This window comes from Aquila chrysaetos, chromosome 11 (genome assembly GCF_900496995.4).
Source record: "Aquila chrysaetos chrysaetos chromosome 11, bAquChr1.4, whole genome shotgun sequence".
Classification (NCBI taxonomy): Eukaryota; Metazoa; Chordata; class Aves; order Accipitriformes; family Accipitridae; genus Aquila; species Aquila chrysaetos.
Window position 1 is genome coordinate 13,549,461 of NC_044014.1, and position 18,296 is coordinate 13,567,756.

Genomic DNA, 18,296 nt, shown 5'->3' on the forward strand with positions numbered 1-18,296 from the left:
TCACTGCAAGCCCAAGTTTCTAAACAGAGCAGCCTTGCTTTAACACAGGTGGGAGCTGTGGAATGAGAAATGTCTGTAAGGCCCCATGCTAGCCTTAAAGAATTGGATGTTCCACAATACCCTCAGCCACAGACATAAACCGCCAGATTAAGAGAGTGTCTCTAAAATATCCTTGGAGAGTAGAGCATTTACCAATTGGAAAGCCATTGCCTCTAGTCAAATCATGACTTACTGAGTTGCAAAAGCTACATTCTCAGTGTTTACTAGCAGCGGGTCTCCCCATGAGGCCAAAGGAAGTGGTAGCAGGCTGGGTTTCATGGGGGAATGAGGGGACCTGTGGCTCCCATAGCAATCGATCATCTCCAGAGCAGTAGACTCCCCTACTCAGAGGAGAAGTCTGTCAATGTTACCCAAGTGCATGCAGTATCCATATTGCAGTCCTCCCAGGTCATACGGATCCAGTCCTCCACCTAATCCCAGCACAGAATTAACAGCCTTCCCCCTTAAACTCCTATTTCTAAGAAAATTTCACAATAAACAGAGCAGAACTTTCTTATAATTTGGATACATTCGAGAAAAATGTTCCCCCAAGGAAGTAAAACAGGAGCTTAACATAACCCAGGCTTGCTCAAAAAGGGAAGCATATGTCTTTTCTGTACCACCTGGATCCAAGCTCTATCTCATCTCACCTCATTCCCCCTCTTCAGCATTGGTGACAAGCAGTTAATATCATCATGTCTGTAATCACTGTGTCTCCTGAGCTTTCTACGACCTGGAATCACTGCAGCCTGGCTCCCAGTTTTCACCCAAACGGCACATCTTCAGGAAGTGTTCTTCCACACCGTACCATTCATTCTCACACTTCCACCGGTATGAAATGGGGAGAGACGGCCTTGTTCCATCCAGCCCATGTATTCTCAGAAAATCTCAAAAACCAAGTAGTTTCTCATTCAATTTCTGTCACTTTCTCCTCATCTCCAAAATCATCATCAACTAGCTGACAAATTTACAGCCATCTTCCACTTTGAAGTTGCCCTGTAACATCTTTTTCCAATCTCTCTGCTATTTTACCTCCTACTGCGAATCTTTTTTCACTCCATTAGCATTACTTGACTGTCAAATCAGCATAAACCTTTCAATTTGTTAAAATGATCACTCACACCTTTCCATTGTTCTTCTCTGTTCTCTCCAATTCATCACTAGCTTCTTTGTATTTTCCAAGTAGCCACAACAACAGCAAGTTAGAGCTTCTGTGAAACACATGGACCCTTATGATTATTGATGGATGAACTTTCAAAATATATCAGATTCACCCTGAGACAAGTGATGAGCAGAGAGATCAAGTGTTTTGTCCCAGACTGCATAGCCAATCTATAGCAGGCAGATATAGACTCCCATCTCTTAGGACTTGTGGTCCCATGCACTTGTCCTAAGAATATGCCTCCTCTCTTGCACAGAACAATAACTTGCACAGGCAGAATTCATGTCACATTTATATCAAGCCAACATACCTGGATGAAGATATATTCATCCTGAACAACAAGGGAGCTGACGTCAATGGAGCGCGAAAATGGCCCGCTCCTTTTAGTCTCTGAGCACTCTTGGATCCGACAGGTCAAATAGTGGGTGTCTGTAATGGGACAAAATGTACACATGAGAAATGCCCAGCTAGGAGCCTGTTGTCTGCAAATGTCATCAGCAGCTTGAAAGAAGGCCTCTGAAGGGAAGCCTTAACCTCATCTCCAACTAGATAGATGTTATTGCATGATCTACCTCTGGCCTTTAAAACTGTAACTGCTCTCTGGAGTCAGTAATTCATCACACTTCCACACCCATCATTCCGTTCCCCATTGTACAGACATCCCTCAAGAGACTGGAGTTCAAACCATAAGTGGAGGGTGCAACTCATAAATGCATCAGAAAACTGATGATGAGACATATGGAGCAGAAAAAGATTTCAAAAGGCACCCAGGTAGAATTTATTGATTCCACTACCCTGCTGGGAATTATATCTCCATCCTCCCCCTAAAATACCTGGGTTTAATTGTGGTAGTAACACACAAGGAGAGAAAAAAAAGGCCAAACCAGTGCTATTAAGTTTAACTTATTTTGCTGTGAAAATGACAAGCATCTCCTAAAATTAAGTCTTTATAGCCAACATAGGCTAGCTATGAAAACATCATGGACATAAAATAGCATGACTAGCTGAAGAGTCCCAACAGTAGTTATATGCACTGCAAGAGGCATCAAATGCTTCTGTCTAGAGAGAAGATGAGAATACTATCACACTAATGGGATGCCTTGTCAGTCCTTGGCATTGCTTGAGAGAAGGAACAGGACTAGGAGAAGAACATGAAGAAGAGTTAAGGCAAAGGCAGACATAGAGAAAGTTGCTCGGAGCGGCAAGAAGAGACATGCTCACCTCCAGCAAAGTTGGCAGGGGCTATAGGGGATTAAGCATTATTTCACTCAGTCTAAGAATGGATCCCATGAAACAGAACAATCAAGGCACTGTGTCTCTGGATGTATGTAATCTAAATATGCCATCTCTGCCTTTCAACTTCTGAAAACCGCAAATCAGGAAGAAAACAAAAATACAACTAAGATGACGGCTGCAGTGATAAAAGGGTCATATCTTTTACACTGTGGCACTTCTACAGGCTTCTTAGATTCACGCATTTGTTTGCTTTTCTAGAAAGGGTGAGGACAGACTATCAATGAAGATAACATTGAGTTTATAAGGGCTGGGGTGAGCCTGGCGCAGTGATTTTAGTTCACAACTGCACCTTTTAACAAGGATTTTGTCAAACTGAGCCCAAAAGGATAAAAAGAAAGTTTAAAAGGACAGTAACTAGCCTAACAAAGCTGCTTACAGGATTCTCCACCCCATAAAACCTGCTATTGTCCTTAGTCTGTGTCTTTCCAGTGACAGCAAAATGTGGTTCAGTGGAAAGCATTGGGGGGCATGACTGAAATCCTCTGACACTCAGCTAACTGCCTTCCCAGATTCAAAGACAAGATTCACAAACTGGAGGTTTCCCGTTCCATAGCCTTGTCCCACCAACAGACTCTTAAGAATGCAAAAAGAATGCAAGTCGGAGGCATTGATAACAAGAATAATAATTTTTAAAAAGATACTGTCTAAAAAAGTCACAAACTACAACCAAGCTTTAACCTAATAAAGGTTCATGCCCAATCGCATGACAGAAGGTCCATGTTTAAAGGCTGCAGACCTGGTTCTGGGTTGAGGCACTGGGAATTCCAGGTTTATTAATAAGGGCTGTACGGCTGATTCAGAGCAGTTGCATAGGTCTGGTGCAGTAATGAAAACATAGTCCCGCTGATGATGCTAAAGCAGCAGAAACTGTTGCTGGTGCCAGCTCAGAGTATCTGGAGGTAATTAAAGTGTATGGTGAAAAATATCTGACCTACAGACAGTGCCAAATAACTGGAGTACCAGAGTTTCTCCCAGCAAAAATACCAGCAGCAGTAGAGAGGTCAGACTCTCAGCTGGGATAAATTAAGGTTCTTCATCAACTGACACATACACACTTGGTCCAGAGCTGCTATTTACCTCCTCAACATGGAATCTAAGACATCTTTGTGGTGGATAAAAGCAACTTCTCAGAAAACAAGAGGGTGTTATATATTGCCATGCTATCCAAAGAGCTCAGCAGCTTTGGCTTGTTTTTGAGGTAGCACTAAAACCAGGCAGAACAAGGAGGAGAGGTCAAGAGCCGTATTTTTAGAAGCTCATTCCTTCCGGTATGTTCTCCCACACAGTCGCCTGGATATTCTTATCCCTCCAAAAAAGGGATAATTTGCTGCTGCTGAGTGACAGAATGGGAGGAGGAATAAAAACCTGTCACAAATAAATGCAAATACATCACAAGTGTTGACATGACAACTAGCTTCCTGCTCATTGGGAAATGTGTCATTTTGAGTGTGTTACACCAGCAATCAAATATACTCAAAGAATGGCACCTGATTAATATTCACAGGAAGTTGGTGGTAGAGAAGGGGGGTAGCTCACTACCCATTTTCCATTTAATCTCTTGTTTGTTTATTTTCATATATTTTACAACACAAGGCCTATGAAAAAAACCACAGACACAAAAAAATTATTTTCAAACCTGTCTGCCTTCAGACACCAAAATAAGTTCAAGTCTTGCTTTCTTTCCTGCTGTCCCACAGAAAATGAAAAATAATTCCTTTTAAAATATGTTAAAAAATGAGGTAAAAAATATGACAGCACCCAGTTCACATTTGTGTGTGACTGGAAGCAAGAAACAACGCCAAGTCCCTGCTCAAGCTTCTTGAAGGGTATGATCCCTTCATCAGCTATGGTCCCATTCACAGAGCACATCTTCTCCCATACAGAAAGTACAGGGCCCCTCAACAAAAACGTCAATTAAGAGAGAAAGGGGCATCCTAACTTCTGAGCTGTTAGCTCCCTCTTCTCTGAAAGGAGTTAATTTTTCAGCCCTGTTTTTGCAGAGCCACAAGGAAAAAGGACAGTCGCCCAGAGGGGCTGGTGGCATGTGCCCAAGCTATGCCTTGTAAGCCTTGCTTACCTTTCACTGGGAGCTGTATGCCTTAAGGGAGGTTGGCTTACATCTGGGGATTATTTCCAATTTATATATCGTCCCACACAACACCAGAATTAGAGGGTTTAGGGGGTTTGTGGGTTGGGGGGGGGGGGGGGGGGGGGGGTGTTATTATGTTCCATTGCAAAAGGAGCTGAAAAGAGGTCCCTATTTCCTAGACAGTTTCAAAAACTCCTCATGCTTATAACCCAACATCCAGCTACTTTCTCAGGCCATCTGTGAAGGAGGCAATATGGACATCAAGCAGCCTGGAGGGTTTGCTGCAGCTCAAATCCCAGCATCCATACCTCCATACAAACCCTTCCCACCAACTTATCTCACTTAGGATTAGGGAATGGCTTTCTTACATGTGCAGCCATTTTTCAGTTGAGGAGCTTGAAACACCTCCCCATTGCTAATTAACATAGTTTCCCATCTTGAGAATTTGGAGTGTATTTTGACCCTTTCTAGTAGTGATAAAACTGAAACAATTTACTGAAATTTGCAGTGATAAACTGGTGAAGTAAGCCAAGCTACTAGGTTTCTTAGCCCACCAGTCACGACAGCTTTGGCAGGAAGCAGGAGCACAAGAGGCTCTCTCTGGTGGGTAACACCCAAAGATGTGGGTCCCTGAAGGGAGACACTGAAACAGTCAAACCTGTCACTGTGCTGAAGGCTGCAAAGGACAGACCTACGTGCAGGTTACTGTGACTTACGGAGACACAGGACAGCAAGGCCTGCTCCTTCCCGGCAGCGTAAACATGGCAGCTAAAAGCAGGCACGGCTGGCCAGCATGGCTAACAGGGAGAAGGGCAGCTGATGGAAACAAGTTGCATTGGCAGATTGGCTCAGGTTAAGTCAGGTCCTGGTGCCAGGCAAGACTTATAATCATAAACTACCAGTGAAGGTTACCATGGGAGGGAGAAAAAAAAATAGCTGGCCTCGACAATTTTTCCCCCAAAGGAAAAGAGGATCTAGAAACGTAGACAGGACTGTAAATTATTCCCCAGGAATTAGTTACCCTGTTTTATCTTTCTGGTTAGGTTTTTTCCCCTTCTTTTCCCTTTAATTAAAATACTGTTTATTGCATCGTATCTGTGAGTGGGGAGAAGATTATCTCACTGAACATCAGAAAGTTTAATATAGCTTTCCCAGGAGTACTGGTGGGTGCTTGTGTCAGTGTATTTGTAATAGTTCCCTTGCATCCAACCCTGTCCTTGCTGCTGCCTATTACACCCAGGCAGAAGGTACAGTGCCCAAGGCTCCTACGTGTTCTTATAATTTAAAAATGCAAGCCTAGATTATTATTCTGCTACAATAGCTCTGCCAAAATGTTGAAAAAATGTGAAAAACTTCATCTGCTACAAAAGACAGGAACAGCTTGAGATCAGCTAGGCAGTGGAATTAGCAGCATCTTGCAAATATTTAAGGAGATTAGAGACTGGGGCAGATGTTTTTTCAGAGACCCTACCATTCCTAATGACCGGACAAACGAAACCATGGGGCAAGACGTTTTGGAGGACAGACACCAGAGCAGTGAACAGGACTTCCACCCTCCAGCTCCGTGAGCTTATTGATAGCCCTGACTCATTTATGGATGAATGAGACTCTAGCATGCTCCACTACCTGTTCCCAGCCACAGAGCATGTTTTAGGCTCCAGTGTCTGAATTGGTATTAGATAGGTTCTTGAGCCCCATTAGTGCTAAAAGAAAAAAAAAAGAAAAAAAGAATCATCAAGTTCAGGAGTCCAATCCTAAATACCACTTTCCTCCCTGCCTTTTTTAAATTTTTTTTTTTCAAATAAAAAGCATGGAGAAGAAGGACAAATGCCCCCTCTAGAAGAATCGTGTATTTTTCAAGTGGCTAGGGACATTGAAGGCATGGATTCTTGTCTCTGAATTGAACTGAGCAATGGCAATACTCAAATCTACGTCTGTTAATGCATCAAGTAAGTGACTGAGCCACCAGACTGACCTAAGAGGCATTAAAAAAGCCTCCCCTTCGTTCTCCCCACTACTGAGGAAAACTTTAATCAGAAACTTTCTGATCAAGAGGAAATAACTGCAGAGACCCATTTTCCAGCAGGTGTAAGTGCCTCAGCCATTTCACTGAGAGCATGAAGGCCCATTTTGGTTACAGAGCCAACTAGGAGAAAAGTTCAACCTCCCATTCCTAAGTACAGAGAGCTGTACCATTTCACACCAGGTAAGGCTATAGCTTTGAGGCAGTCAATGTTTTGTAACACAAACTAATATCGTTTCAAGCCTTAAAAACTCTAATTGGAGTAACATGGTTCTTTTGTGCTGTGCTTTGCTGGGAGAGGAGTCATTTTGATACTGTCCCCCAGCAGGACGTGCCAGCGGAGCCAGCACAGCCCTCCAGGTCTCGCCTGTGCCTGCTGTCTGCTGGGACCATGGCTTGCAATGGGCCTGTTTTGCTGACACTACCAGTTAAGTCTGACTTTCAGTGAAACCCTCAATACCATCAACCGCCAATTTCAAAATGCTGAATTTATACATTAAAACAAGAACAGCAAACCCCCGAGCAAACAGGACCTGAAGGAAGAGACTTGTCTGCAAACTGGGGATACATCTTTCAAATAAAGCATCTACATCTTTGACACATCCAATATTCAAATAGCTGGGTGAGCAAGTTTAAACTTAGTTTGAAAACAGACTCCATCAGCAGTTTGTTTGCTTGCTTACTTGCTTTTTTTGCTTGCTTTTGGCCACTTCTTCTAGCATTCCTGCAACAGCACACACAGCACCAAAGGCACTGAAGAAGCCTCCCTACCTTGCCCACCCACCTGCCAGCCTGTTTTGCTTTTTCTACATATTCAACAAACAGCTGTCACCCCTGAGCTTTTATTGCCTGGTTATTTATTCAGCTGCCATCACTAAATAGCAGTGGGAGGCCAATAAGTGATTTTAGAAGATCCACAGCCTCAGAGAAGCCACCCTGATAGACAGGCGCTTGTTCACACAGCATCTGGCCTATGCAGAACTTGACTAAAACAGAGAAAAGTTTGCAATCAACAAAAATGAGGCCTTTTTCTCCCAGAAATCCTCTACAACCTCAGCCCTATGTTGCTTTTCTACGTTGTCCCCGTAGTGTAAAAGGGACACATGTCCCATTGCTGTGTGGCATTGAGCTGGAGTAAAGCTGGCTCCACCCCACGAGCAGATGCATTACCATGCTGTAGTTCCTGTGAGAAATACCTAAAACACATTGGAGAGAGTGGTGAAAAGGTCAACTTACTTCTAATACTGTCTTCTTCGCTGGAGGTTAATTACATAGAAATTCATTCTACTACAAATGTGGCTAGATTCATTTCAGTGGGGGCTTAAGAATTTTTTTTCTATTTCTTACTTCAGATCCAAGCACCTTTTCAAGGCCTCTAATCGTTTGGTACGAAGCATCTATTCATACATCACAAGCAAAACTGAAAAATCTTTTCAACAGGGAACAAAGGGTACCTGGGGCATAGGGACATTCTGGCCAGAGGAGAAGTCTGACTGTAGGCGATTTCTCAAATTCCCAGGTACAACCCAGCTGTTCTGAACACCTCTGGAAATGCACAGAGTCTGTACTGCACAGTGCTGGTAGCCCAGCTCTTTATGATTCATGTAAAATACATGATACTGAAACAGCTAAATAGGGAACAGAATGGACGGCTCCTTAGCCCAATAGATCATGCTTCTGCTCAGCCTCTCCACAGACACAAGCTCTGCAGCCTCTGAATTCCCCCCCAGGGGCTAAGGAGAAGAGTATGCCTCACATCAAACCCCATGACCCACATCTTTCCTATCAATTAAAATGTAAATGGGGAGACAAAATGAGTAAAGTGAATTTCCATTCCCACTCCATTCTTGACTCAAAGCCCACTTTTTCAGCATTGGCTGCAGGCACTCACGTCCGTCAGCTGTCCGGGCTTCCATGTGCACGAGGTCAGGCTCTTTATCCAAACCAGTCACCGACCTGGGGGGACAGAGAGAGAGAAAGAAGGCAGCCAGTTAGATAAAAGGATGCAATCAGACAGAGAGGGTGAGGGAAAGCAAAACCAGTTCAAGTCTCCCTTGTGACACCTTGCATGTAAGTCCCTGCCTCCTACCAACTTGACTCCTTTGTGTTTCTACACTCTCAGGGGCCATATACTAACCTTTAAGACAGACATCTTCCTGGGCGCTGGTGAGTGAACCTGCTTATCCCTCATCTACAAGATTAAGACTATGAACATTCTGTGGTGGCAAAGTGAGCTGGTTCCAAGATCCAGTAAAACTTCTGTTTTAATGCTGAAGGACAGACGAGGGCACAGCAGCCTCATGCTTATAGACAGCAAATTAAAAAAGGGGGTTTACTTGGCTGAATAGTGATATGAGAGACTGAGTTTCTTGATCTGCCCCTGGTTTGTGGGGCAATCTTGCTATTGTTTACCTCAGTTTCCCCATCTTCAAAAGAAAAAACAACGATGCACATATGCATGGTGAAGTTCCGATAAAAAAAAATGCGAGAAAGTATTCATTATGCATCCCATGACCCCATGCCATGGTCCTTGATAATCATGATACGAGGCGCAATGAGTTCCTTTAACCTCATGAGTTGAAACCCAAGCACCTCAAGTCAAATATTCCTGTGCATTGTTATTTTACTCCCTAAAAATGTTTTGCAAGGCACATTACAAAGATAGTTTTCCTCCTGGCAGAGGGAAAGTCAAGCCCAGAACAGAAATGTTATTATTAGTGTCCTGGCTGGTAAGAATCACTGGAAGATGAACGTTTAGTCCTAGCAATGGCTGGCAGGGGAAAAAAAAATCCATAGATGTCCACGTGATTTATGGAGCTGCTTCTCCTGAGTTAACCAAAGGGTTAGATTAAAAAGGGACAACGACAAAAATCAGTTTCTAATTTGGTGGAAGCTGAATTTGATACAGTAGATTGTAAATAATAGATTCCCTCTGAGCCAGCTAACGTTCAAATTCCCTAATGTTCTGAAACACTTTTATCACAATCTTTTGCTGCTTTCATCCTTGGGGCATCAACAGCTAAAACATTTTGAAAAAAAAAAAAAAAAAAAAAAGAAGAAGAAAAAAAGAACAAACAAAATACAGATGCTCTGATACATTTTTGTGAATCTCACAAAAAACATAGCAGTTGAAGCAATGACAAACATACGAATGTGCTGGAGTTCAGCTAAGATCAGCCAGTGCTGCAAATGCCAAAACAACTACATTATGACCTACTGTGTAGGTAACTGAAACTGGCACTGCTTGTTAACTAGAGCACCGCATCAATAGCGAGTCCATTCACAACACACTGTGAATTGTGGCCAAAAAAACCCAACACAACAAAACAAAGCAGCACAGGCAGAGCCTTCATCATTCTACTCCCAGTGAGAAATAGTCTGCTCCTTAATCGCTACCATCAGTTGCAGGGCGATCCCACAAGGAAGAAAGCATTGTCTGTTATCGGCAAGGATGGCAGAACAGGCCTGAGTCCCTGTGACCATGTAATTATCGGGGTCAAATCTCCTGAATATCTGGACACAGTTAAAAGTGACAGTAGGACAAATAGAAATTCCTTAAAATGCCAGTGGAAAATATTATGGTCTGCAGCAACATTATTTCCCAATATATATAGAAAGGACACACATCTTTCTAGTCCATAGCAGAAGTTTTTTGCCTTTTTCCCATAAGTAGCCCTAAGTGCTGTAATTTCAGCTGTTCAGCAATCATCACCCTCGCCTATGACATGCCAACAGGGACAGAAGTATGTGCTTACTAACATATCTATCCATCACAAATTTATCCAAGGGAGCGGTAGTTTCAGCACTTTTAGGTACTGGTCGGGAACACATTAAGGACCTGGCCCACAGCCCTTCCCAACGGGCTTCCTGCTTAAATCCAGCCTTCACCCTGGAGCGTGCACTCTCCAGGCCTCCTCCTTCTGGAAGCCAGACACCAGCCTCCTACCCAGAGCCATTTGCTGTGTCCTGGCACCCCAATGCCAGGCTGCCTCCCCTGCTCCCCACCACACCTCCTGGGTCCCTCCCCTCCGCATGGAGGAGGTGCTGTGCCTACCCCCGCAGCAAACCTACTCCTGGCCCAGGTAATAAGAAACATCAGTCTACCACAACACTATTCATTTTAAAAGGGACCGCAACAAGAAGAACCTAAGTATTTCCAAACAAAATCCAAAATAGCCGTTACTATTGTGCATTTGCATACACAAGCTCTGTGGATCTACTCAATAATGCCTATTAAGTGAGCACCAGGGGACGACAGGAGTCTCCCGAAACATGTCATTCTAGCTTGAAGTTCCTTCCCAGTGCCATCTACTTTTTTCTTTAATTAGTTTTGACAAGCCTGATGGTTCTTTTCAGAGCAACAATGATGATGAAAAAAGGACGAGCATACAGCACCCCCCTAGTACTCCTCTGCTCTCTGAATACCGTACTTCAAGTGGAAAAGCTTACAAAGCAATCTACTGCAGCCCAAAAGCAAGACAAGCTCCTGTTATCTGCAGGCAGATAACAAGCCTGTAAAGTAATACATCGGTCATCCTTCCTTCTCCCAAACCAAGTCGCTCTCTTATATCAAAGACTCTGATTGCAAAACAAATCCCCAATCAATGCTGTTTCTTCATGCCTCGCCTCACGTCTGTTCCCACTGGCAAAGAACACAGCTTTGCTTTGCAGTGCTCTGACTCCTGAATATAGGTATTTTCAGTAAAAGGTCTCTCATCATTTGTCTGGAGAAGCTTTAGATGAAGAATGCAGAAAAGTCGGGCAGTGGAAAGAGCAAGATGTGAATTCAGGTCCTGGAGCAGAGCTGCAAAAATGCACACACAGACTGTAAAGCTATTCCTTTATCTCATGCAGTAATTCCTCTGGTCTTGAGAACTCACTGCAACAACCTCTCAGGTCTGGCAATACAAGAGCAGCAACAAAACAAGAAAAGACACCTTCACAACCTCATATTTTCTCATACATTATCTCTCTGAAGAACATTCGGAGGATGCACTGCTCAAAATTATTTGAGCAACTAAAGTATGATGAGGAGAGATGTCAGCATCCCCTGACTTACCATTTCCCTGTTGTGTCCTCTACAACCAAGTGGAGCCCACAGAGTCGGGTGGCTGGGAAGGGGTTTCATAGCTCTCTGGCTGACAAACAGCTCTATTTCAGAGGCTTACAAAGACAAGATAATTTAACAACACTCAGAAGCCTAAGGTCAGCTTGAAAACAGTTTTCCTGCCACATGGTCACACCTCAGGCTCCATGCACAGCTCAGCTCTGTGTTTTGTTTGTGGACAAACTCCAGACAGCAAAAACTAACCCAAGGTCCACAAAATGCACCTGTGTGTGCTGCTGCCTTGGATGGCCATGGGGAGGAAAAAAGGGCACTCTCACTGTGAGAATCCATGCTAAATCAACATCCTCCACCATCCCTATTCATTTATCACCACTTGGACAAGAAAATACTGATAGGATGCAGGCAGAAGTGACAGGAAAGGTCATTTTTTCCCTACTGAAACGTTCCCTGACTGCTACAAAGCCAGTTTTCGAAACATGGAGCCTGCAGCCAGTATTGCAGCTGGCACAGGATCACTGGCCAATTAAGAATTCAAACTACCTCTGAATCCTATCAGGAAGGAAGCAATAGTTACTTTTTCTCTATCTTCTGCTTTTCTTTTTCGTTCTCATGGTAGCTCTTGGTTTTCACAAGATCTTTCCTCCCTTCTTTTCAGAAGAGGATTGTGTGTTCTTGAAAGCTGAAGGATGAATAGAATCCTGGCAAGATCCTTATCTCTATCAAGGGAAGAGAGTTGTATATGGATGCATATTTACTAGGCCGCTCTGCTAATATTTCATCTCTGACCGGGACAGAAGGCGAGCAAGAAGGGCAAGGAAAACACAGTATTCTGCATTGTAAGTAGCTATTCCTGAAATGTTTCCATGTAAGACACTATATAGTTCAAAATGAAAAAAGCTAGCATATGCAAAGAAAGGAAAAAGGAAATACACAGACTCTCTGGGTTACCTGCCTACTGCTCCTCAGCTCTCTCTTTCTACCAACTCTACTGCCCTTCCATGGAATAAACCATTTTTGCATTTTTTTCTACCCATTTTCCAGACATTAGGCATTTAATGACAAAAGGCAGCATTGAGATTCAGCTACTCTAGCATCTTAGATCAAAAATGCTAAGCAATTCAGACTGACTGCTGTTGATCCTTGCTCCCTAAACCATCAACAGAGAATAAGAGATACTCTATTTCTCCATCTTCCAGACCCATTAGCTTGGGAGGTGGGAGTGGGTATCACTGGATGCGAGCAACATTTGTGTTAAGGATTTACAACAATGTAAAAAATCAGACCACAGAGATCAGCCTGGATTGAGCTTTCTTGCCAGGGGTGTGCCTGGTTTCTGACCAGTCAAGATGGCATCCACCAGCTCTGGCTTTGAAAACAAAATCAATAAACTTTTACAACGGATTGAGACTTTCCGAAAATGCCAACTTGGAAACCCATTTTTGCAGGTTGCGATGTTAGACTGAAGGCAATTGTCACTGTTTATGTAAAGAAATGGAGGAAACAGACATAGACTACTTAGCAGGATGTTGTGCAGTAGATAAGGGCTAGAAATGGGAAGGAACAAGGCAAATTTATTGTGCAATAATATGTAAAGGGGGGGAAAACACATCCTGTTGCTGCAGGCAACTGCAGGCAAATTAGTGGATGTTGCCAATTAGTCTGCTGCAATTTTAATTGTATCCTGTCCCAGAAGTAAACACTTCTGTGTGGTACCAGGCAAGTAGTGCATGGGACTAACTCACCCAAGCATCAAAAGGGCCACATCTATATGGGCAGATGGGAGCAGAAACTGATCCGTACAATTCCTGCTCAACTGATCTGGATCTTTTCACATAGCACCATTGCTAAATTATACACACCTTTCCAACACGGGCCAACAGCCAACAGGCTACCTTCTCCATCTAATATGGCATCACGTTTGTCTAGGTATCAGTAACTGCAGTAACCTTCAGATGGTCAAGAGGATTCTGTGTATTCATCTGTTATTTACTGCAGTCAAGCCTAAAACTAGCTCCATCAGACTCTGCACACGTAACAGCCAACGTGCACACAAGCTGCATATAGCCCAGGCCGACAACACGTCATAAACTACCCTAGTTAAAAACAGATACAAAGGTTCAACTGTTGGGGGAAAGAATGTATTTATTAAACACATAAATACAGTATCATTTTCTGTGGCTGAACAGGGGGGAGACGCTGCTGGATGGGGTAGGATGTGATGAGGTCTGTGAAGAGTTATGGACAAAACCTCCTTGCACAGCATATTTCAAACGAAGCTTGGAAGAAAAGCTGGGCAGGAAAATACTGTAAAAAAGTGTCTTAGCCAGGTCCCTGGAGCTTTCTACATCTTTTCCAGTGCTAATTTCTGTGATGCTACAATTCTGGACATCAGCAGAAGTAATTGTTGTGAGACTTAGCTTGCAAGATAAGGCAAAAAAATTGCCAAGTGTTTATTCTCAGCTAATTTCTTTTCAGCAAAGCCAATCCTTTTTAAAAAGGTCCCAATGAATTTTAAGGAGGTGTTCTGCCTGGTATATCAAAGGAAACAAAACTTAAGCTGTTCACAGCATCTGCATGTGTTTCCATATGTGCATACATGTGCAGGTTGCAGATGTTGTATCTGCCTACCTGCATCTCATCCCCACTACCTGCTGAATGTCTAAACCTGTAAATTACCTGTAAACTCAGTGGATTACAGGTCTCAGAACTATAGAGTTGCTACACACAGTTGTTTCATGGATACAGCAGGCCAGGAAGGCGAAAGAGGTCCAAATCAATCCTCTCCTTGAGGGAAAAGCTGACATTTAGGCTCAATCAGGTCACCAAACACTAGAGAATCCACACAACACAGCAGGCTCTGCTGCACACAGAAACATTTTTTTCTCTTCACAGTACATAAAAGAAGGTGACTCTCTATATCACAGAAATTAACAGCAATGGGAAAGAAAAGCCCCTGAACCTGAGAATACCTTTAAAGTATATTTATCAAAAGAACAAAGCTGCTGTCGATTCATGATTTTTCTTTTCCCTGTATGCTAATATCAAAAACTAAGAATACAAATAATTCTGTGTCTAGTTCGCATCCAGTTAATAAGTCTTAGTCCTTTAAAGTCCTCTGGCATTTCTTCCCCAACCTATACTATAAACCCCAATAAACATAACCAAATTTTTGTGAAATGAACTCCAAAAAGTGTGTAGGTAGAAGAGTGAAGATCCTTACTCACAGCCCTGCCAAGGTTCAAAAGGGCCAGCAGCACAGGCAGGGCATGTGCTGGAGGTGGCATCTTAATTTCCCAGTGGTGCCTGAAATAACTTCTCATGGGGACTGAGACTCATGCAGGGAGCAGATCTGTCAGCTACGTCAAGCCAGCACTCATGGCGGGTGTGCTTCCAGGTGCAGTCACAGTCCTGCTGCTCACTTATGAACTAAATAAGCTACTCCCGTGCAGCCTGCTGCTCCTGACTCATCAGGGTACAGCCAATCTGGGCTATATAAAAGCAGCACTGAGGGCTTATCCTAATTGAAGAAGAAGTCTTTTTTTGCCAAGTCCTAGCAGCACCATCATCGGGATATGGTGGAAGTAATCAAGCATCAGCTCATCAAGTTAAGATGCTATTGTCTTGAAGACATCTCAAAGCTTCAGTGCACAATATACCATCAGCTCTCTGTCCTACATGCATCCAACACAGACAGCGATACTTTGAGGAATGCATTTCTAGAGAGGAGAGAGGGGATTTACCTGGGATTAGAGGTTTGCAAACTTCATGGTAGACAAGTTTGAAACATAATCCAACAGAAGGGTTTGATTCTGTTTTGCCTTCTGAAAGAAGGGACATTTTTTGCAGGACACCCTTATTTTTAATATTCTAAATTTCAAGTCCTTTGAGGAAACAAGAATAAAAGTATATTTTTGGAGACACTAAAAAATGACACATTTTTAGCTTTGTCTCTTCTCCATCGTTTTCTTCCCCCACCATCACTCTTTTTTTGGAATAGGAGAGGAAAAAACAGAAAAATAGGAGAAGTGGAAACCCGAAATGCAGAAATTATTGTATACAAATGTCATTTTGGTGACCAAAATCTAAGCCAAATTACTGGGGGGAGGGAATCCACTCCAGAGAAATAGTTCATTCTACTTGATCAAAAACCTTTGTTTGCCAATGGAAAATTTGGGAGTAGAACAGATTGCGGGGGGGTGGGGGGTGGAGGGTGGAGGGATGCGGGTGGTGTGGTTTGTGGTTTTTTCAGCTTTTTGGAAAAAATAAATAAATCAGGGAAATGACATTTTCTAGCCAGCTATGCTTTGCGCAGATCTGTGAAACTCAAGCACAAAGTTTTTGTTTCTCTTCCAAGACTGATCACTGACATATTGAGTGACTTTGATCTCTTTCCCTGCATTTGGTTTAAAATTAGTTTAGTGCCTACTATATTATGAAGCCCAGTTAATTAATGTTTGGTCAGTGCTTGGCTACCCTCCTTTGAAAGTCATGTAGATGGGGAATTGCTGTAGATTACTGCTTTGGTTTTTCAGGAAACATGAATCAGCCCTGTTTCTGACCACTTTAGAAAAGCGAAGTGCATGCTCGAAGAAGCCATCAGCTCAGCCCATCAGTCCTGCAGCCAAGGACTTCACTGAGATACTGTTTTCCTCCCTGGAAAGGAATGTTTAGGAGACTCATAATATTCCTCTGAGTTTGTCTCCTAGCAAAAGTATCTTAAACATGATCCATTCAAGCAATGTTTTACACCAAAATAAGGATCCTCAGCTCACTGTGTGTTTAATTGCCCTCATTTGTATGAACATTTTGTGACTGCAAATATGACATGCCTGGAACGCTAAGGCTCAGTGATTCAGCTATTAAGAGAGTCCTAGGCAGAATACAGTGCCTCTGAAAAGCTCCAGAGTAAGAGCATCATTTAATAAATGAATGCAGCAATAGATGAATAAAAATAAAACTTAAATTGTTGAAAGAGGGGATGCCAGTATGAAACTTGGCACAAGCAAAATGTATAGGATATGCTGATGAGCCCCATATGCCTACGTGCATTGTACATTGTATTAATTTAAGGAAGGATGAATCTCCACATTCCCTGTTGCAGGATATTGTGAAGAATCACCCTGGGATAAGATCTAACATTCTGGAAATAAATTTGTGGTTCAGTTTATGCATTTTGGAGAAAGGCAATGTGGAAAACTAGATTTCTGTCACAAACCTTTTGTGACAGTTGTTTCTCTGCATTTCAGATGCTAACCTGAAGAGAACAAATGGCTTATTTCATTCTTTGACTTTTAACCATCACCAGGAAAGGAAGAGAGAGAGAGGAAAGAAGAAGAAGGGGAAGGAAGAAAAAGACAGAGGAGAATAAACTACTCTGTTCCGGACCAGCAAGCATAAATGCGTCAGCAAGTCTCCTTGCCCCCACAAAAATCATACTCAATTAGCCGCTGAGAGTGAGATGCTCACTTGTCCCAACATCCATAGGAGGAAAAGACAAAGAAGCAGGAAACAAAAAGGATTCTGGCAGCAGACAGATATGCAAAGACAGGCTCTGTCTGTAGAAACAAGAAGTCTGTGTGGCTATGATGAGTAAAAGCAACGGTGACAGGAGGTCTGCAGATCACCACGTGTCTCGTGACAAGACAGGTTTGGATTCAGAACAGAAGCATCCTCACAGACAGAACGGAGAGGAGATGAATAAAATGGCCACAGCCACTTGCAGGTCTCCCCATCAGTGGAAGTGACACTGTAGCAGGAAAGACCAGAGAAAACATGGAGCTTTTGTGGGTTCCTTTGCTTCAAGTTAGACAGATGCACAAACAAAAAGGAGACAAGGATACCCAGGGGCCTGAGCGCTAGATGCACTCCCAGTTCTTCACGGTGTCCCAAAGCATTCCCGTCGCCAAAGCACTACCCTTTCCAAGTAAGAATGCTCAGGGCAGGATGCTGCAATGGGAGTTTGTGCTACCCACATGTCAAGAAGTAAAGATGTATGGTCAAGCTGTAGGTAAAGCAAGAGCTTCTCTTTGTTGGGTTCTTAATCTCTTGTTATAGATGAGCAATAAAAGAAAAGTACAAGGCCAAATGAAAAGTAATACACACTGTTCAAATCTAATGATTTGTAGAAAGAAAAAAAAGAATTCTGGAGAAACTACAGCAGATCCAGAAATGGCTTTAGGGAGTCACTATTACAGATTACCCCTAAAATCAATATTATAATGGAATATGTCTCCTTCCCTCAAAGATTTTTCAATCAAAACCTGAAAACCAAAAATATTGTGAGCAAAACCTAAGAATCTTTCTGTACCCTTTGGCCAAAAACCTGGCAGAATTTTTGGTTTGTTTTTCTTTATTTTTTCCAATAAAAAGCAGGATTTTCTCCTATGGGAGAAAATCCAGATCTGCTGAAATCAGCTCTGAAGTCTACAGGTATTATTTGTTATTTCCTCAGTCCTTGCTGGCAGTCACAGGTCAGTATGTTTCTCTCTCTCAAACTCAGCGGCAGAACTTCTGATATTTCACTAAACATGGAAATGTGTCTACATCCCATTTTTATTGCCTTCTGCCCAATGGAGGACAATTATCTGTGAGATAATTACAGAGCTATGATAACCACTGC

At 42.8% G+C, this 18,296-nt stretch overlaps 1 protein-coding gene across 1 annotated transcript in view; it reads right to left on the reverse strand.

The window, feature by feature from the left end:
• SORCS3 (sortilin related VPS10 domain containing receptor 3) overlaps positions 1 to 18,296 on the reverse strand; it is a 238,111-nt gene that overhangs the window by 85,374 nt on the left and 134,441 nt on the right. The window contains exons 6-7 of the mRNA XM_030030909.2: positions 8,501 to 8,565; positions 1,512 to 1,630 (exon numbers count right to left, since the gene is read on the reverse strand). Of these exons, the coding sequence (XP_029886769.1) occupies positions 1,512 to 1,630; positions 8,501 to 8,565 (184 nt within the window). The remainder of the gene's footprint in view (positions 1 to 1,511; positions 1,631 to 8,500; positions 8,566 to 18,296) is intronic.